The sequence below is a fragment of the Bos taurus genome, chromosome 4 (assembly GCF_002263795.3).
Source record: "Bos taurus isolate L1 Dominette 01449 registration number 42190680 breed Hereford chromosome 4, ARS-UCD2.0, whole genome shotgun sequence".
NCBI classification, from domain to species: domain Eukaryota; kingdom Metazoa; phylum Chordata; class Mammalia; order Artiodactyla; family Bovidae; genus Bos; species Bos taurus.
Window position 1 is genome coordinate 29,087,451 of NC_037331.1, and position 14,900 is coordinate 29,102,350.

At 37.0% G+C, this 14,900-nt stretch overlaps 1 protein-coding gene and 1 long non-coding RNA gene across 5 annotated transcripts in view; one reads left to right on the forward strand and one right to left on the reverse strand.

Annotated features, from left to right (window-relative positions):
• The window catches only part of ITGB8 (integrin subunit beta 8), a 98,915-nt gene that overhangs the window by 65,513 nt on the left and 18,502 nt on the right, over nucleotides 1-14,900 (forward strand). For all 4 annotated transcript variants that reach the window (XM_059885664.1, NM_001192875.3, XM_059885663.1 and 1 more), the window contains 2 exons: nucleotides 6,971-7,066; nucleotides 10,347-10,436. In XM_059885664.1, the coding sequence (XP_059741647.1) occupies nucleotides 6,971-7,066; nucleotides 10,347-10,436 (186 nt within the window). The remainder of the gene's footprint in view (nucleotides 1-6,970; nucleotides 7,067-10,346; nucleotides 10,437-14,900) is intronic.
• The window catches only part of LOC132345073 (uncharacterized), a 29,247-nt gene that overhangs the window by 6,986 nt on the left and 7,361 nt on the right, over nucleotides 1-14,900 (reverse strand). The gene's annotated exons all lie outside the window — the stretch shown is intronic.

Below are 14,900 nucleotides of genomic sequence, written 5' to 3' on the forward strand. Positions count from 1 at the left end.
TCTTTCTTAAACTATTTCCAAGAAGTGAAAAGAAAACATCATTTCCTGAGCAACTTTCACTTTCATTTTTTTCACTTTCAAACACTTCCAAACTGATTCTATGGGGCCACCTTTACCCTGAAACCAAACTCAGACAAAAACAATACAAAAAAAAAAAAAAAATACCGGTCAATATCTCTGATCAACATAAATCATCATATCACTACATGCAGATAACATGATGCTATATATAGAAAACCATAAAGTCTCCATCAAAAAACTATTAAAACTAATGAATTAATTCAGTAAAATTTCAGGATACAAGATTAATATACAAAATCTGTTACTTTTCTATACACTAATAATATATTAGTATATATTTTCTCAGGAACAGAAAGCAAGAAAACAACTTTATTTAAATTTGCATCAAAAGGAATAAAAATACCTAGGAATAAACTTAAACAAGAAAGTGAAAGACCTATGCTCTGAAAACTATAAAACATGATGAAGCAAATTGAAATTGACAGAAAGAAATGGAAAGATATCCCATGCTTTTGAATTGGAAGAATTAGTATTGTTAAAATGGCCATACTACCCAAAGCCATCTACCCAAAGATGTAATGCAAATTCTCAATTACCAATGGCATTTTTCACATAACTAAAAGAAATTATTCTAAAATTTATATACAATCACAGAAGACCCCAACTTGCCAAAGAAATACTGAGAGAAAAAAACAAAATTGGAAGTATCATTCTCCCTGACTTCAGACTATACTACAAAGCTACAGTAATCAAAACAGTATGTACTGACACAAAAACAGACATATAGATCAGATACATAGACAGTCCAAAAATAAACCCATGCACATATTGTCAATTAATGTATGACAAATGAGGCAAGAATATACAGTGCAGAAAAGACAGACTTTTCAACAAATGGTGCTGGGAAAACTGACAGCTACATTCAAAAGAATAAAACTAGAACATTCTTTTTTCACATCATATTAAAAAATAAACTCAAATGGATTAAAGACCTAAATGTAAGACCAGAAACCACAAAACTCTTAGAAGAAAACACAGGCAGTACGGTCTTTGACAAAGATCTTCGTACTATTTTTCAGACCTGTCTCCTCAGACAAGGGAAACAAAAGCAATAAAAACAAATGGAACCTAATCAAACTGAAAAGCTTTTACACAGCAAAAGAAACCATCAACAAAATGAAAATGCATCCTACTAAATGTGAGATGTTTGCAAATGATATGTCTAACAAGGGGTGAATATCCAAAATATATTAACTGTTAATACAACTCAATATCGAAAAACAAACACATGTATTTTAAAAATGGGCAAAAGACCTCAATAGGCATTCTTCCAAAGAAGAAATACAGATGGCCAACAGGCATGTGAAAAGATGTTCAACATCACTAATCATTAGGGAAGTGCAAAATAAAACCACAGTGAGATATCACCTCATACCTGTCAGAATGGCTATCATCAAAAAAACCACAAATAACAAATATAGAAGAGGAATGTAAACAAAAGGGAATCATAGTGCATTGTTGGTGGGAATTTAAATTGGTACAGCCACTATGGAAAACAGTACTGAGATTACTCAAAAAATTAAAGATGGAACTAAGATATGATCCAACAATTCCACTCCTAGGCATATATATCTGAAGAAAATGAAAATCAAAAAGATCTATGTACCTCAATGTTCATAGGAGCACTGTGTTCAAAAGTCAAGATAGGAAAGAAATCTGGCCATCAAGAGATAAATGAAGTTTGTGGTATATATATATATATTTCAATGGAGTGTCATGCAACTCTTGAATGAACTATTGCCATTTGCAATAACATGGATGGATCTAGAGGGTATTATGTTGAGTAAAATGAGTCAGACAGAGAAAGACAAATACTGAACATTTTCACTCATATGTTGAATCTGAAAAAAGAACAAATGAATGACTATAACAAATCAGAAACAGACTCACAGATACAAACTGGTAGTTACTAGCAGGGAGAGGGATGATGGAGGGGCAAGATAAGATAAAAGGATTAAGAGGTACAAATTATTAGGTATAAAATAAGATACAAAGATGTAACATACAACACAGGGAATATAGCTAATATTTTGTAGGCTAGGCTATTATAGCTAATTGCTTATAATCTATAGAAACAGTGAATCACTATGTTGTACACCTGAAACTAATATAATATTGTAAAGCAACTACACTTCAATTAAAATAATATGTACGTGTGTGTGTATGTATGTGTATATATATATATATATATATATATCACAGCTTTTAAAACTAACAAAATGCCCGATTTTAGCTTGCTACTCTACGATCTGTTTAGAACTGTAAATGCCATGTGAACAATAAGGACTTCAATAATAAAATTAGAGTAGACCTAATTTGAATGCTTCTCATGCTTGCAGAAAACTAGCCGGGAAAGTATTTATGTGAACAGTATTTAGGTGTTCGTTTGTTTGTTTTTTCCTAAAAAGTGAAAGCAAAGTTGCACATAGAATCACCTGGGCTAGGCTCAAAGTAGACTCACACTGCTTCTAATGCCCCTAAAAATGAGAAAAAATAATGATTTCCCAAAGTAACTCAACAAAAACAAAAACTGATGAAAATATTTATGAAATATAATGTTCTAAATAAATTATGTTTGGTTAAATCATGTTTAAAAACGCAGGAAATTTTTATTACCATTCTCATTGAACAGCTTACAAAAAATAATTAGTCCATGCCCCTCATTCACTAACTAAGGATATCAAGAATGCAATGGACACCATGTTGACAGGAGCCACAAATTCAAACACTTCAGGAACCAGGTGCAAAAGGTAAATACATGAGGCAAGTCAAAGCATATCCAACAGCCCAGCATCTAGCCTTTAGTAATGGTCTCCAAATGTCTTTTACTGAAAGCTGTCTTTTATTAAGCAGCTATGGTATTTGCTCCTTTACACTTGGGGAGCACCATCCAACATCCCAGTGAAGTATAGATATTGCTATTACCTCCATTTTATAAGTGAGAAGATGGAAGCACTAAAAGAATCAGGAACTTGTCTGTGGTCACACAGCCCAACATAGCAGTGTCTAGGTAAATGACAAGCAATGTGACATCAGGACATGAGCCCCTGAGTTCAGTTCAGCTCAGTCACTCAGTCGTGTCCGACTCTTTGTGACCATGAACCGCAGCACGCCAGGCCTCCCTGTCCATCACCAACTCCCGGATTCTACCCAAAATCATGAGCCCCTACTTATCATTAATTTGGGCTTAATAATTAGAAAATGGTAAATTAAACACATGTTAACCCATTTAATCCCCACCATAACCCTGCGAAGTAGATACTAGATACTAGTATTTATACCTCTTTTACATATATAAAAACTATATCACAGAGAGGTAAAGACAGATTCCTAGTGTCATGGAGCTAATAGTTGCAGAACCAAGAGTTGAAGCCCCAAGTGGTCTGTTTCCAGGGCCCTGCTCCTGGTATGGCTCTCAGCCAGAACAATTTTGTATCCTGCCTCCATGAAGATATTTCAATGTCCACAGGTATTTTGGTTGTTACAACTAGGGGAGGAGGGACATATTGGCATCTAATAGGTAGAGGCTAGGAACATCGCTGAGTATCTTATAACACACAGGACAGTCCCATACCACAACACAAAATGTAAATAGTGCCACTGATGAGAAACACGGGCCTATGAGATTATTACTGTGCAGCCATATAGATAGAAAAACAGGCCAATGGGAGAGATGGAGACTGACAAAACATAAGTCTTCATCTTTAAATAAATCTGTGCTATCAGATTGTTTTCATGATCTGTCATCTAAAAATCGATTTATAAAAAGTAATGAAAAAATAATCCAGATAATTGAGTGCTTTCACTTAACCAAGACATTTTTTCATATCTTATTATGATATGCAATACTTCAAATTCTATATTATCGTATAACTTTTTTTTGAGTTATTCATTCATTCATTTTAATAACTATTAATAGACTTCTGCTTACCGGGTTATGAGTAATACAGGGGACACACTACTGAAAAAGAACATCACTGGGAGAACTAAACTATGGTGAAGATGAACAAGTTAAAAGAGTAATTACAATGGTTAAAAACAATTGTAAGCCATTATATTAATTTCCTAGAACTACCATAAGAAAGTACTGGTGGCTTAACACAACAGAAATTAATTCTCCCACAGTTTTGAGGGCTAGAGGTTAGGGATCAAGTTGTCAGCAAGGCCACACTCCTTTTGAAGATTCCAGAGAAAAATCCTTCCCTACCTCTTCCTAATTTCTGAGTTTCTGAGTAGACCTAAGTTTTGGGAAGAAATTATTCAACCTACCACAGGTGTATGTATGATTTGCAGAAAGAAAAAATATTTTGCTATAACTGGAGAGATATTTATAAAATACGAGGAAAGTGAAAGTGAAGTCACTCAGCCGTGTCCGACTCTTTGCGACCCCATGGACCGTAGCCTATCATGCTCCTCCATCCATGGGACCCTCCAGGCAAGAGTGCTGGAGTGGATCGCCATTTCCTCCTCCAGGGGACCCCCCCCCGACCCAGGAATCAAACCCAGGTCTCTCGCATTGTAGGCAGACACCTCACCATCTGAGCCACCAGGGAAGCCTCTCACAAATAATATAAATCATCATTTTTAGGTAAAGAAGAAACACAGGTTATAAACTGATAGTTGAGAAGACTGAGCACAGAGAGGTCATTTGTCCTATCTCATACAGCTCAACAGAGAGAGCCCTGAATTTTAAATACAATTGCATTTTTTTTAAATATAAATGTGAAGTGGGTCACTATTAGGTTCAGTATAAAGTGTTTTTTACAAGTTTTAATAATTTATGCATGGAAACTTTCATCTGTTCAGATACAAACCCCAAATCTCATTTTAGGTAATAGTTGCTATTACTCAAGTAATGCTTTTGTCAAAGCCTTTTTATAATGAATCTCACTTTTATGGAGAATCTTAAATGCTTATTTTTTGTCACTACATAGGTACATTATTAAAATTCATACATCTCTACACCGTTATTTCTTTAACCAAAACTGTTTCCGTTTAATCCTTCTTACCTCCTCTTTCCTTTTGACATTTTAAGTTATTTCTCACAAATCACAGTGAAGGTGTTGGTGAAGAAGAAAAATGTGAAAGGAATCCTTTTGCCCTTAACTACTTAGGCGCTGCTTTGGCACAATGCTTTCTCTTCTCCCTTTTGGCCGTGAAATTCTTGTTATCTCTATTAATTTTTTTCAATGTTTAGAGAAACAATATGTAATGGGTTAGATAGAGGGGGAGTTATGGAGAAGGCGATGGCACCCCATTCCACTACTCTTGCCTGGAAAATCCCATGGACGGAGGAGCCTGGTAGGCTGCAGTCCATGGGGTCGCTAAGAGTTGGATACGACTGAGAGACTTCACTTTCACTTTTCACTTTCCTGCATTGGAGAAGGAAATGGCAACCCACTCCAGAGTTCTTGCCTGGAGAATCCCAGGGACGGGGGAGCCTGGTGGGCTTCGGTCTATGGGGTCGCACAGAGTCGGACACGACTGAAGTGACTTAGCAGCAGCAGCAGCAGCAGGGGGAGTTAAGGCTGAGAAGTAGTGACGTCACCAAACCAGGACAGCTGGCTGAGAGGGAGTATTTCTGCTAGTGAAATACAAGACATAAAAGGTAAAATACTTAATACTTAAAAGATACTGTGCTTCATGGGAGAAAGGGGAAAGGGTTCAACAATGGCCATTAATCCACAACTCTCTTGTTAACAATGGATTATTTAAACATCTGTTAAGCATTTGTAACTTTAACAAATTGGCCTCAAGGTACTTAAAATTTTCTTTTAAAACAGTTCTTTATAGGGTTAAAAAATGTGTTCTTTTAAGCTTAAAAATACACTGACCTTCTTAATGATCTTCTGAGAAAAAATAATTTTCCCTGTTCTTGAGAAGGAGAAAGAGATTAAGAAGGCTCCAAAAACTGCTTACATTTTGGACTGCTTTTTAAATATTGATTTTATGTGTGTTAAGTATAAGCTGGTCAAAAACATGTGGATTAATTTTTCCATAAAATATGAATGGTTTTAAAAATTAAGAAGGGGGAATGCTTGGCAAACTCTGATTATTTTTTGTCAAAGCAAAAATATTTGAAAAGCAGTTGTTGCCATTAGAAAATATTCCTAGTACAGCTAGATACAATTTTTATCATAAACTGACAACCCAGGATTTGAATACAGGATTTTCTTCTTTTAAATAGACTTTGTATTACACCATGTTACACAGCAAATATATATTGCACGCATGCATGCTAAGATGCTTCAGTTGTGTCCGACTCTGCAACCTTATGGACTGTAGCCCAGCAGGCTCCTCTGTCCCTGGAATTCTCTAGGCAAGAATACTGAAGTGGGTTGCTGGGCTCTCCTCCAGGAGATCTTTCCAACCCAGAGACTGAACCTGGGTCTCTTGTGTCTCCTGCATTGGCAGGCAGGTTCTTTACCACTAGCGCCACCTGGAAAGCCCATCAAATATATATGCATATATACATTAATATATTTGCATTTCAACACTTGTTACTGAATTTTACCTCAGAATGTGATTGTCACTAATATGTCTCTGTTTCTGAATATTAGATAATCTTTTAATTATGTCACTTGGAATCCAACGTTAACCTAAAAGGTACTAAAGACTTTGTACTATGTTGAATGCAACCCTCTTCATTTTTCTGAGCTTCTGATATTTTTATGGCAGTTTTGTCTTTAAAATATCCTTAATACTTTGATGTTAACCTTATTTTTTTTAGTAATTTAAATGCCTCTAGTAAAACAATAATCCTTCGCAACCCAATACATTTTTATGTTAATCATACAGTTCTCTGTATAACAGATGTTTGGAAGTGTATGGAACTGATGCACTAAATTTCACTCCCTTCTTTATCTCATTTTCTCATTTCTCATTACAGGAACATCCCTCACTAGGCCAACTTTCAGAAAAGTTAATAGACAACAATATTAACGTCATCTTTGCAGTTCAAGGAAAACAGTTTCATTGGTATAAGGTATGTTAACTCCCAAAATGTAAAAATTAAAATGTTTGCATCTGTAGTTAAAATTAGAATACTTCTCAGAACCCCAGGTAAGGATTCTGGGGTTCTTATACTTTGTACAATCTAAATTTAACACTATATTAACTAATGTATACTACACAGTGCCCTAAGTTAACATTTAAGTATAAATAAATACAAATTCTATGTTTGCAAACCTAAAATTAGAATCTAGTGAGGGCACTGATAGTACTTGGTACTGAAGTCAAGTGAAGTGAAGTCGCTCAGTCATGTCCGACTCTTTGCGAACCCATGGACTGTAGCCTACTGGGCTCCTCCATCCATGGGATTTTCCAGGCAAGAGTACTGGAGTGGGTTGCCATTTCCTTCTCCAGAGGATCTTCCTGACCCAGGGATCAAACCTCGGTCTCCCGCATTGTAGACAGACTTGGTACTGACTGTGACAATATTGGAGAAGACTTTTATCAGGTGAAACGTAGTTCACACCCCAACTATACCATGTCCACATTTCTGCTTATTCTAGTCCATGGGCATATCTTTATAATAGATTAGATTGGGGAGCATCAGTACTTTTCAACAAATCTAGCACCAACAATACCTAGATTTTGTCTAGGTCATCTAATAAAGGAATAAGAGGAGCCATGGAAGTGGCTGACTCAGTCAAAGCCTTGCTACATAAGAATAATTTTGGTTTTGTCCAGAATCTTTTCAGCCAGGTGAGTCCTACAAGCAGAATAGACATTTGACACCTGTGTCACTCTGGCAGCATCCCATGGGATTCCTCCTGTCACCCCCAAAATAGAACTTCTGTGATCCTGCTAAAGCTTTCCTTGCAGTCTTATAGATTCTTTTTTCCAGGAAACTCTCTTTTCTTCATTTCTACAATGGCGTGATACCCTAATTTTCTTTACACATGTCTGGTTCACTGGATCTTCATCTCCCTTGTTGTCTTTGCTTTTACCTTGTACCCACAATGTCCTTTACTTATTTTTTTTTTTAATATTTCAGATAAACTATTTTTTCTTTTGGTTTCAACAGCTACTTGAATTCATTTGCATTTGCCACAAAGCTGGTGTTCCTGTCACCAGTTTCCCTAATATCTGACTACTACATTTATCATATGAAAGTGCTACTTTAATTATATCATTTCGTCCCTTAGCAATTGTATCATTTCTTTCCTACAGTGAAGATGTAATTCCCTGTTTTCCAAAATTTACATACCATGGAATTCGTTTTAAGGAAACAGCTGTTATATCCACAGAAGTAGAGCTCGGACTCAAATTAAATGCCCAAATCACTTTACTAACAATAGTAACAGCTCCCACTTTTTGAGTACTTACTGTTGTCAAGCACTGAGTTTATTAACATTAATTCATTTGATACTCTTAAAACTCTTAACAAGAAGGATAATATTACTAATATGCCCACTTTAAAGATGACGGAAACAAATGCATTTAGGGAGGTTATATACTTTCCTAACAGCCTAAATCCTGTGTTCTTAACCTCTAAGCTTAAATTTCAAATTGAATTTCAACTCACTGAGCAGCTTTTTATTGTTTTGCTCTTTTTTGTCTGCTATTTATTACTTCTTGATGGTGATATTGGCTCTAGCAGTTTCTTCCTACTCCTTTAAGAAAATTTCTACTGACTGTTAAACCATAAAACCAGGTTTGTTATTAACTGAATTGCATGCAAAGTAAAAATCAACGGATTCTAAAAGCGTAACAAACTCTGCTGAGTCCTGTGTATGCCATGCAGTCACCCAGTTTGGTTGCTCACAGACATTTTTATTAATCACCTTTGTCTGAGTTGTAACACCTTCCTAACCCATCTCCCAAATCCACCTTTCACCTGGCTGCAGGATGAGCTATTTGAATCACACTTTGAGTAAAGTGCTCCAGTGGTTTCCTCTGATCTAGAGGATCAAGCCTTTATTATGGCACATGAGGCTAGTGGGTCCCTGCTTGCCTCGCTGACCTCATCCCCCAAAGCTGTCTGCCTTAAACTTGTCCCTCCAGTCCTGCTTCTAATTCTCCTGTGAACACGCTCACCAGGCTCTTTCTTTTCTTTGTAACTCTGTTCTTGCTATTTATGTCCCATCCCTGGAAGCCTTTCTCCATTATTAGTTGATTAACTCTTACTCATCCTTGAAGACACAACTCATGAATCACCTCCTCCAGGAAACAGTCCCTGACAAACTTCCCCAGCCCCCAAATGCCTGCTCTGTATCCCTCGAATTAGGGTCCATATATATGACCATTGCTTCATGGGAACATCATTTTTTGAAACTGTCATTTACATTCCTGTGAGATCCTTAAGGGTAGAAACTATGTGGCCTAATAATTTAGCGTTTCCAAAGTGGCATATGATGCTACTTAATAAAAGTTATATAAATGGATTTTTAAAATGTCTGACAAATATATTTCCCTTATACCTGAGGTACTAAATTATTTGTAGTAGCTTATTGTTCAAGTAGTAGCCGTCATACAGCAAGAACTCAGTGATACTTGTGAATGATAAAATGATATATAAATGCATTTCAAGACTTTTCATAATCTGATTCCATATAAATATGCAGCATTCACTCTAGTAAAACTAGTTACTTATCTATTCTTAGTTAATCTACAACTTCGGTAAACCTTTAAGCCTTTACTAATTCTCATTTTCTCACTAGGAATACCTAGAGTCCATTTTTTTATGGACCATCAGAACACCTGTTCAATGAAACTTCCATTTGTGACTTTGATTTTTTTTCTCCTGTCTGGACAAGCATGTCCTAAAGACCGCTCCATGGAAAAGCAGTTCTGCAAAATATTTATGTTACATGAGAAAACAGTTTTGTAATTAAGTAAATGTTAGAGAATGTGGCAGTTATTATAATAATGCTAAATTATTTCTGAATTGCAGGGGTATACATTTTGAGTCTCTATGTAGAAAAAACCATATGCAGAACTTATCAAATTTATTTGCCCTCAGAACCGTTTTCATTTTAAAATCTCTTGGGACCAGGTTCTGTGGTCTATACTTTAAGGTTTAAGTTAGCATGTAACTTGGGTACTCACACACACTCATGCACATACAAATACATATCATTTCAGGTATGTATGTTTTAGCTGCTTTAGTTAGTTGCTTATATTTTTTCTTGTGTTTTAACTTTTTTATTCATGCAATGACTCATCTTCCATTGATACCTATAAGATTTTTAAATATTTCTTGATTGCTAAGCCACTGTACATAGTTGTAATTTAGTGAATGCTATTGGTATGTTTTCTAGGACCTTCTACCCCTCTTGCCTGGCACCATTGCTGGTGAAATAGAATCAAAGGCTGCAAACCTCAATAATCTGGTTGTAGAAGCCTATCAGGTATGTATATATTGTACACATTTTTTTTTCACATAAACTTTTAATCCCAATTTCTATAGCAAGGTACAAACTAATGCTCTATCATCTTGAGAGGAGTGGTGGAAAAACATTAGATTAGGAATTAGGAACCTGAGTTAGCCCTGGCTCTATCACTAACTAGTTACAGAACCTTGGTAAAGTCATTTCAGCTTTCTGTGTTTCACTATGTCCTTTGACACAGTTTACTAAATTCAGGTTGAGCTGCTGCTGCTGCTGCTAAGTCGCTTCAGTCATGTCCGACTCTGTGCAACCCCATAGACGGCAGCCCACCAGGCTCCCCTCTCCCTGGGATTCTCCAGGCAAGAACACTGGAGTGCGTTGCCATTTCCTTCTCCAATGCAAGAAAGTGGAAAGTGAAAGTGAAGTCATTCAGTCGTGTCCGACTCTTTGCGACCCCATGGACTGCAGCCCACCAGCTCCTCCGTCCATGGGATTTTCCAGGCAAGAGTACTGGAGTGGGGTGCCATTGCCTTCTTGAGCTAAAGACTACTAAATTTCCTTCCTTATTAAATGTTCTGAGAGTCACCAAGTCACAGCCATAGAATATACTTTATTACCAAGAAATATCATAATTTCCAGTGCCATAATCAATCTACTGTGTTATTTAAATAGCAACTTTCCAGAAAAAAATGAACTGAGACATGGAGACTACTAGGAGAATTTTGTTAGGGTGTCCTAGATCATCACTAGGTTGTTCAGTTTGATTCAAAGAATTACCTTAAGAGATATACTATTTTATTGAGATGACAGTTGTACGCTGTTCCCAAGTTGTGAAGAGTAGGTGCTAAATACAAAGTTAAAGAAGTATCTGTACTCTTAACCTAGGTCATTCCTGGATAGAATAATCTCTTTTAGGACACTGTAAAAACAGTAACTGTCATTTTAATACCACTGCTGCTGCTGCTAAGTCGCTCAGTCGTGTCCGAGTCCTAGCGACCCCATGGACTGCAGCCTACCAGGCTCCTCCATCCATGGGATTTTCCAGGCAAGAGTACTGGAGTGGGGTGCCATTGCCTTCTCCGTTTAATACCACTACAAACTAGTTATTTTCCATACATGACCTCATTCAATCCATTCAACCAACCTATAAGGCAGTATTAGTACTCCCATTGTATATTTGTAGAATTTCAAAGAAGCTAAGCAAATTAACCAAAGGTCAAACAGCTAACAAGCAAAAGAAGCAGAACCAGAACCTAGGTTTTCCTAAATTCTAACTTTCAGGTGCTTCCTTCTGTATTATATAGTCTGTTTTCTTTTTTCACATGGTGTTCAAAGATATGCTTTGTTCTATCTTGAATTTATGTGCTATTGACAAACTCTCACTTCTTCAAATTCTCTTATTGCCTTCCTGACATAGTAGAGTTGAACGGTATTAACAGTAGCCCAAGTATTGTTAGAAATCTCAGGCTTCACATTTTCTTCATGGAACATCTGCTTTCAACTCAGGTACAAAAGAAAAAGGCAGAAGTGGATACAGAATAGAAAGTGAAGGACTTGTTTAAACTTTCTTTCTTTAAAAGGAAAACAAATCTTGCAAGGTTTTTTGTTTGTTTGTTTTGCAAGTAATTGTTCTATGTCTCAAGACTATGTTGGATGAAATAGGAAAAGCATCTTTAATTACAATTTTTTTATCACTGTTACCAAAAAGAAAGCATTAATAGGACTGGAGGGACATCTTGACTAGGAAAATCAAACCTGTGTACAACTCATTACAACTACAACAGTAGTTTGCTCCCAAGGATAATCAAAATAAGAAAGGAGCTTACAGTATTTGAAGTCACCCTATTTTTCATTATATGAACCCGCATATAACCCCTTAGAAAAAATATAATTGATAAACTTTCCTATGTATCAAATTAGACCCATGGAAAAGGAAACAATAGCTTTTTTTTTTTTCATGTTCTTTATTTGCTAGGTTAGGTCTGTACGCATTATCTAATTGTAGTTCTGATTAACCTTAAACAATTTTGAAAATACTAACAAAATCAACAAAAACTCTAACCAACATCCTTAAGCTGGGATTCTGTTATAATTTTATATGTCTGTACTTTAAAATTTTTTTCTGAAAATTCATTTCATCTTCACAATCCAACAGAAACCATTCATTCATTGAATAAAAAAACTAATATTTTATTCTACTTTGTAATTCTTTGCATTTCATTTTTAAGACTTTTGTAAAATTACATACAAATTTAGTACATGGTGAATGTGATTGCATTTTATTTTTTATCCTTTACATTGCCATCAAAATTAAAACTATATAAAAATTAAAACTAAATAAAAACTATATTAAAACTATACATATTAAATATATACTTAACCTTAATTTAACTGAAATAAAAAATAAATTATATTGAATAAAAGGAATTACACTTAATAAAAAATAAAGTCTGTCTCTGCACCTGTTAGATATTAAAAGGCAAGCTTAATACTGTCTGAAACTTGGGGAGGGAGGAGGGAAGGGGATTTGGGATGGCAGATACCTGATATCAGATCAGATCAGATCAGTTGCTCAGTCATGTCTGACTCTTTGCGACCCCATGAATTGCAGCACACCAGGCCTCCCTGTCCATCACCAACTCCCGGAGTTCACTCAGATTCGTGTCCGTCGAGTCAGTGATGCCATCCAGCCATCTCATCCTCTGTCATCCCCTTCTCCTCCTGCCCCCAATCCCTCCCAGCATCAGAGTCTTTTCCAATGAGTCAACTCTTCACATGAGGTGGCCAAAGTACTGGAGTTTCAGCTTTAGCATCATTCCTTCCAAAGAAATCCCAGGGCTGATCTCCTTCAGAATGGACTGGTTGGATCTCCTTGCAGTCCAAGGGACTCTCAAGAGTCTTCTCCAACACCACAGTTCAAAAGCATCAATTCTTTGGCGCTCAGCCTTCTTCACAGTCCAACTCTCACATCCACACATGACCACAGGAAAAACCATAGCTTTGACTAGACGAACCTTTGTTGGCAAAGTAATGTCTCTGCTTTTGAATATGCTATCTAGGTTGGTCATAACTTTCCTTCCAAGGAGTAAGCGTCTTTTAATTTCATGGCTGCAGTCACCATCTGTAGTGATTTTGGAGCCCAGAAAAAGTCTGACACTGTTTCCACTGTTTCCCCATCTATTTCCCATGAAGTGATGGGACCAGATCCATGATCTTCGTTTTATGAAGGTTGAGCTTTAAGCCAACTTTTTCACTCTCCACTTTCACTTTCATCAAGAGGGTTTTTAGTTTCTCTTCACTTTCTGCCATAAGGGTGGTGCCATCTGCATAAGGAGAAGGCAATGGCACCCCATTCCAGTACTCTTGCCTGGAAAATCCCATGGATGGCGGAGCCTGGTAGGCTGCAGTCCATAGGGTCGCTAAGAGTCGGACACGACTGAGTGACTTCACTTTCACTTTTCCCTTTCACGAATTGGAGAAGGAAATGGCGGCCCACTCCAGTGTTCTTGCCTAGAGAATCCCAAGGACGGGGGAGCCAGGTGGGCTTCCGTCTATGGGGTCGCACAGAGTCGGATAGGACTGAAGCGACTTAGCGGCAGCAGCAGCAGCATCTGCATATCTGAGGTTATTGATATTTCTCCCGGCAATCTTGATTCCAGCTTGTGTTTCTTCCAGTCCAGCGTTTCTCATGATGTACTCTGCATAGAAGTTAAATAAACAGGGTGACAATATACAGCCTTGACGAACTCCTTTTCCTATTTGGAACCAGTCTGTTGTTCCATGTCCAGTTCTAACTGTTGCTTCCTGACTTGCATACAAATTTCTCAAGAGGCAAATCAGGTGGTCTGGAATTCCCATCTCTTGATGAATTTTCCACAGTTTATTGTGATCCACACAGTCAAAGGCTTTGGCATAGTCAATAAAGCAGAAATAGATGCTTTTCTGGAACTCTCTTGCTTTTTCCATGATCCAGCAGATGTTGGCAATTTGATCTCTGGTTCCTCTGCCTTTTCTAAAACCAGCTTGAACATCAGGAAGTTCACGGTTCACATATTGCTAAAGCCTGGCTTGGAAAATTTTGAGCATGACTTTACTAGCGTGTGAGATGAGTGCAATTGTGCAGTAGTTTGAGTATTCTTTGGCATTGCCTTTCTTTGAGATTGGAATGAAAACTGACCTTTTCCAGTCCTGTGGCCACTGCTGAGTTTTCCAAATTTGCTGGCATATTGAGGGCAGCACTTTCACAGCATCATCTTTCAGGATTTGGAATAGCTCAACTGGAATTCCGTCACCTCCACTAGCTTTGTTCGTAGTGATGCTTTCTAAGGCCCACTTGACTTCACATTCCAGGATGTCTGGCTCTAGGTCAGTGATCACACCATCGTGATTATCTGGGTCATGATGATCTTTTTTGTACAGTTCTTCTGTGTATTCTTGCCATCTCTTCTTACCCATGGCCAATTCATGCCAATATATGGCAAAAAC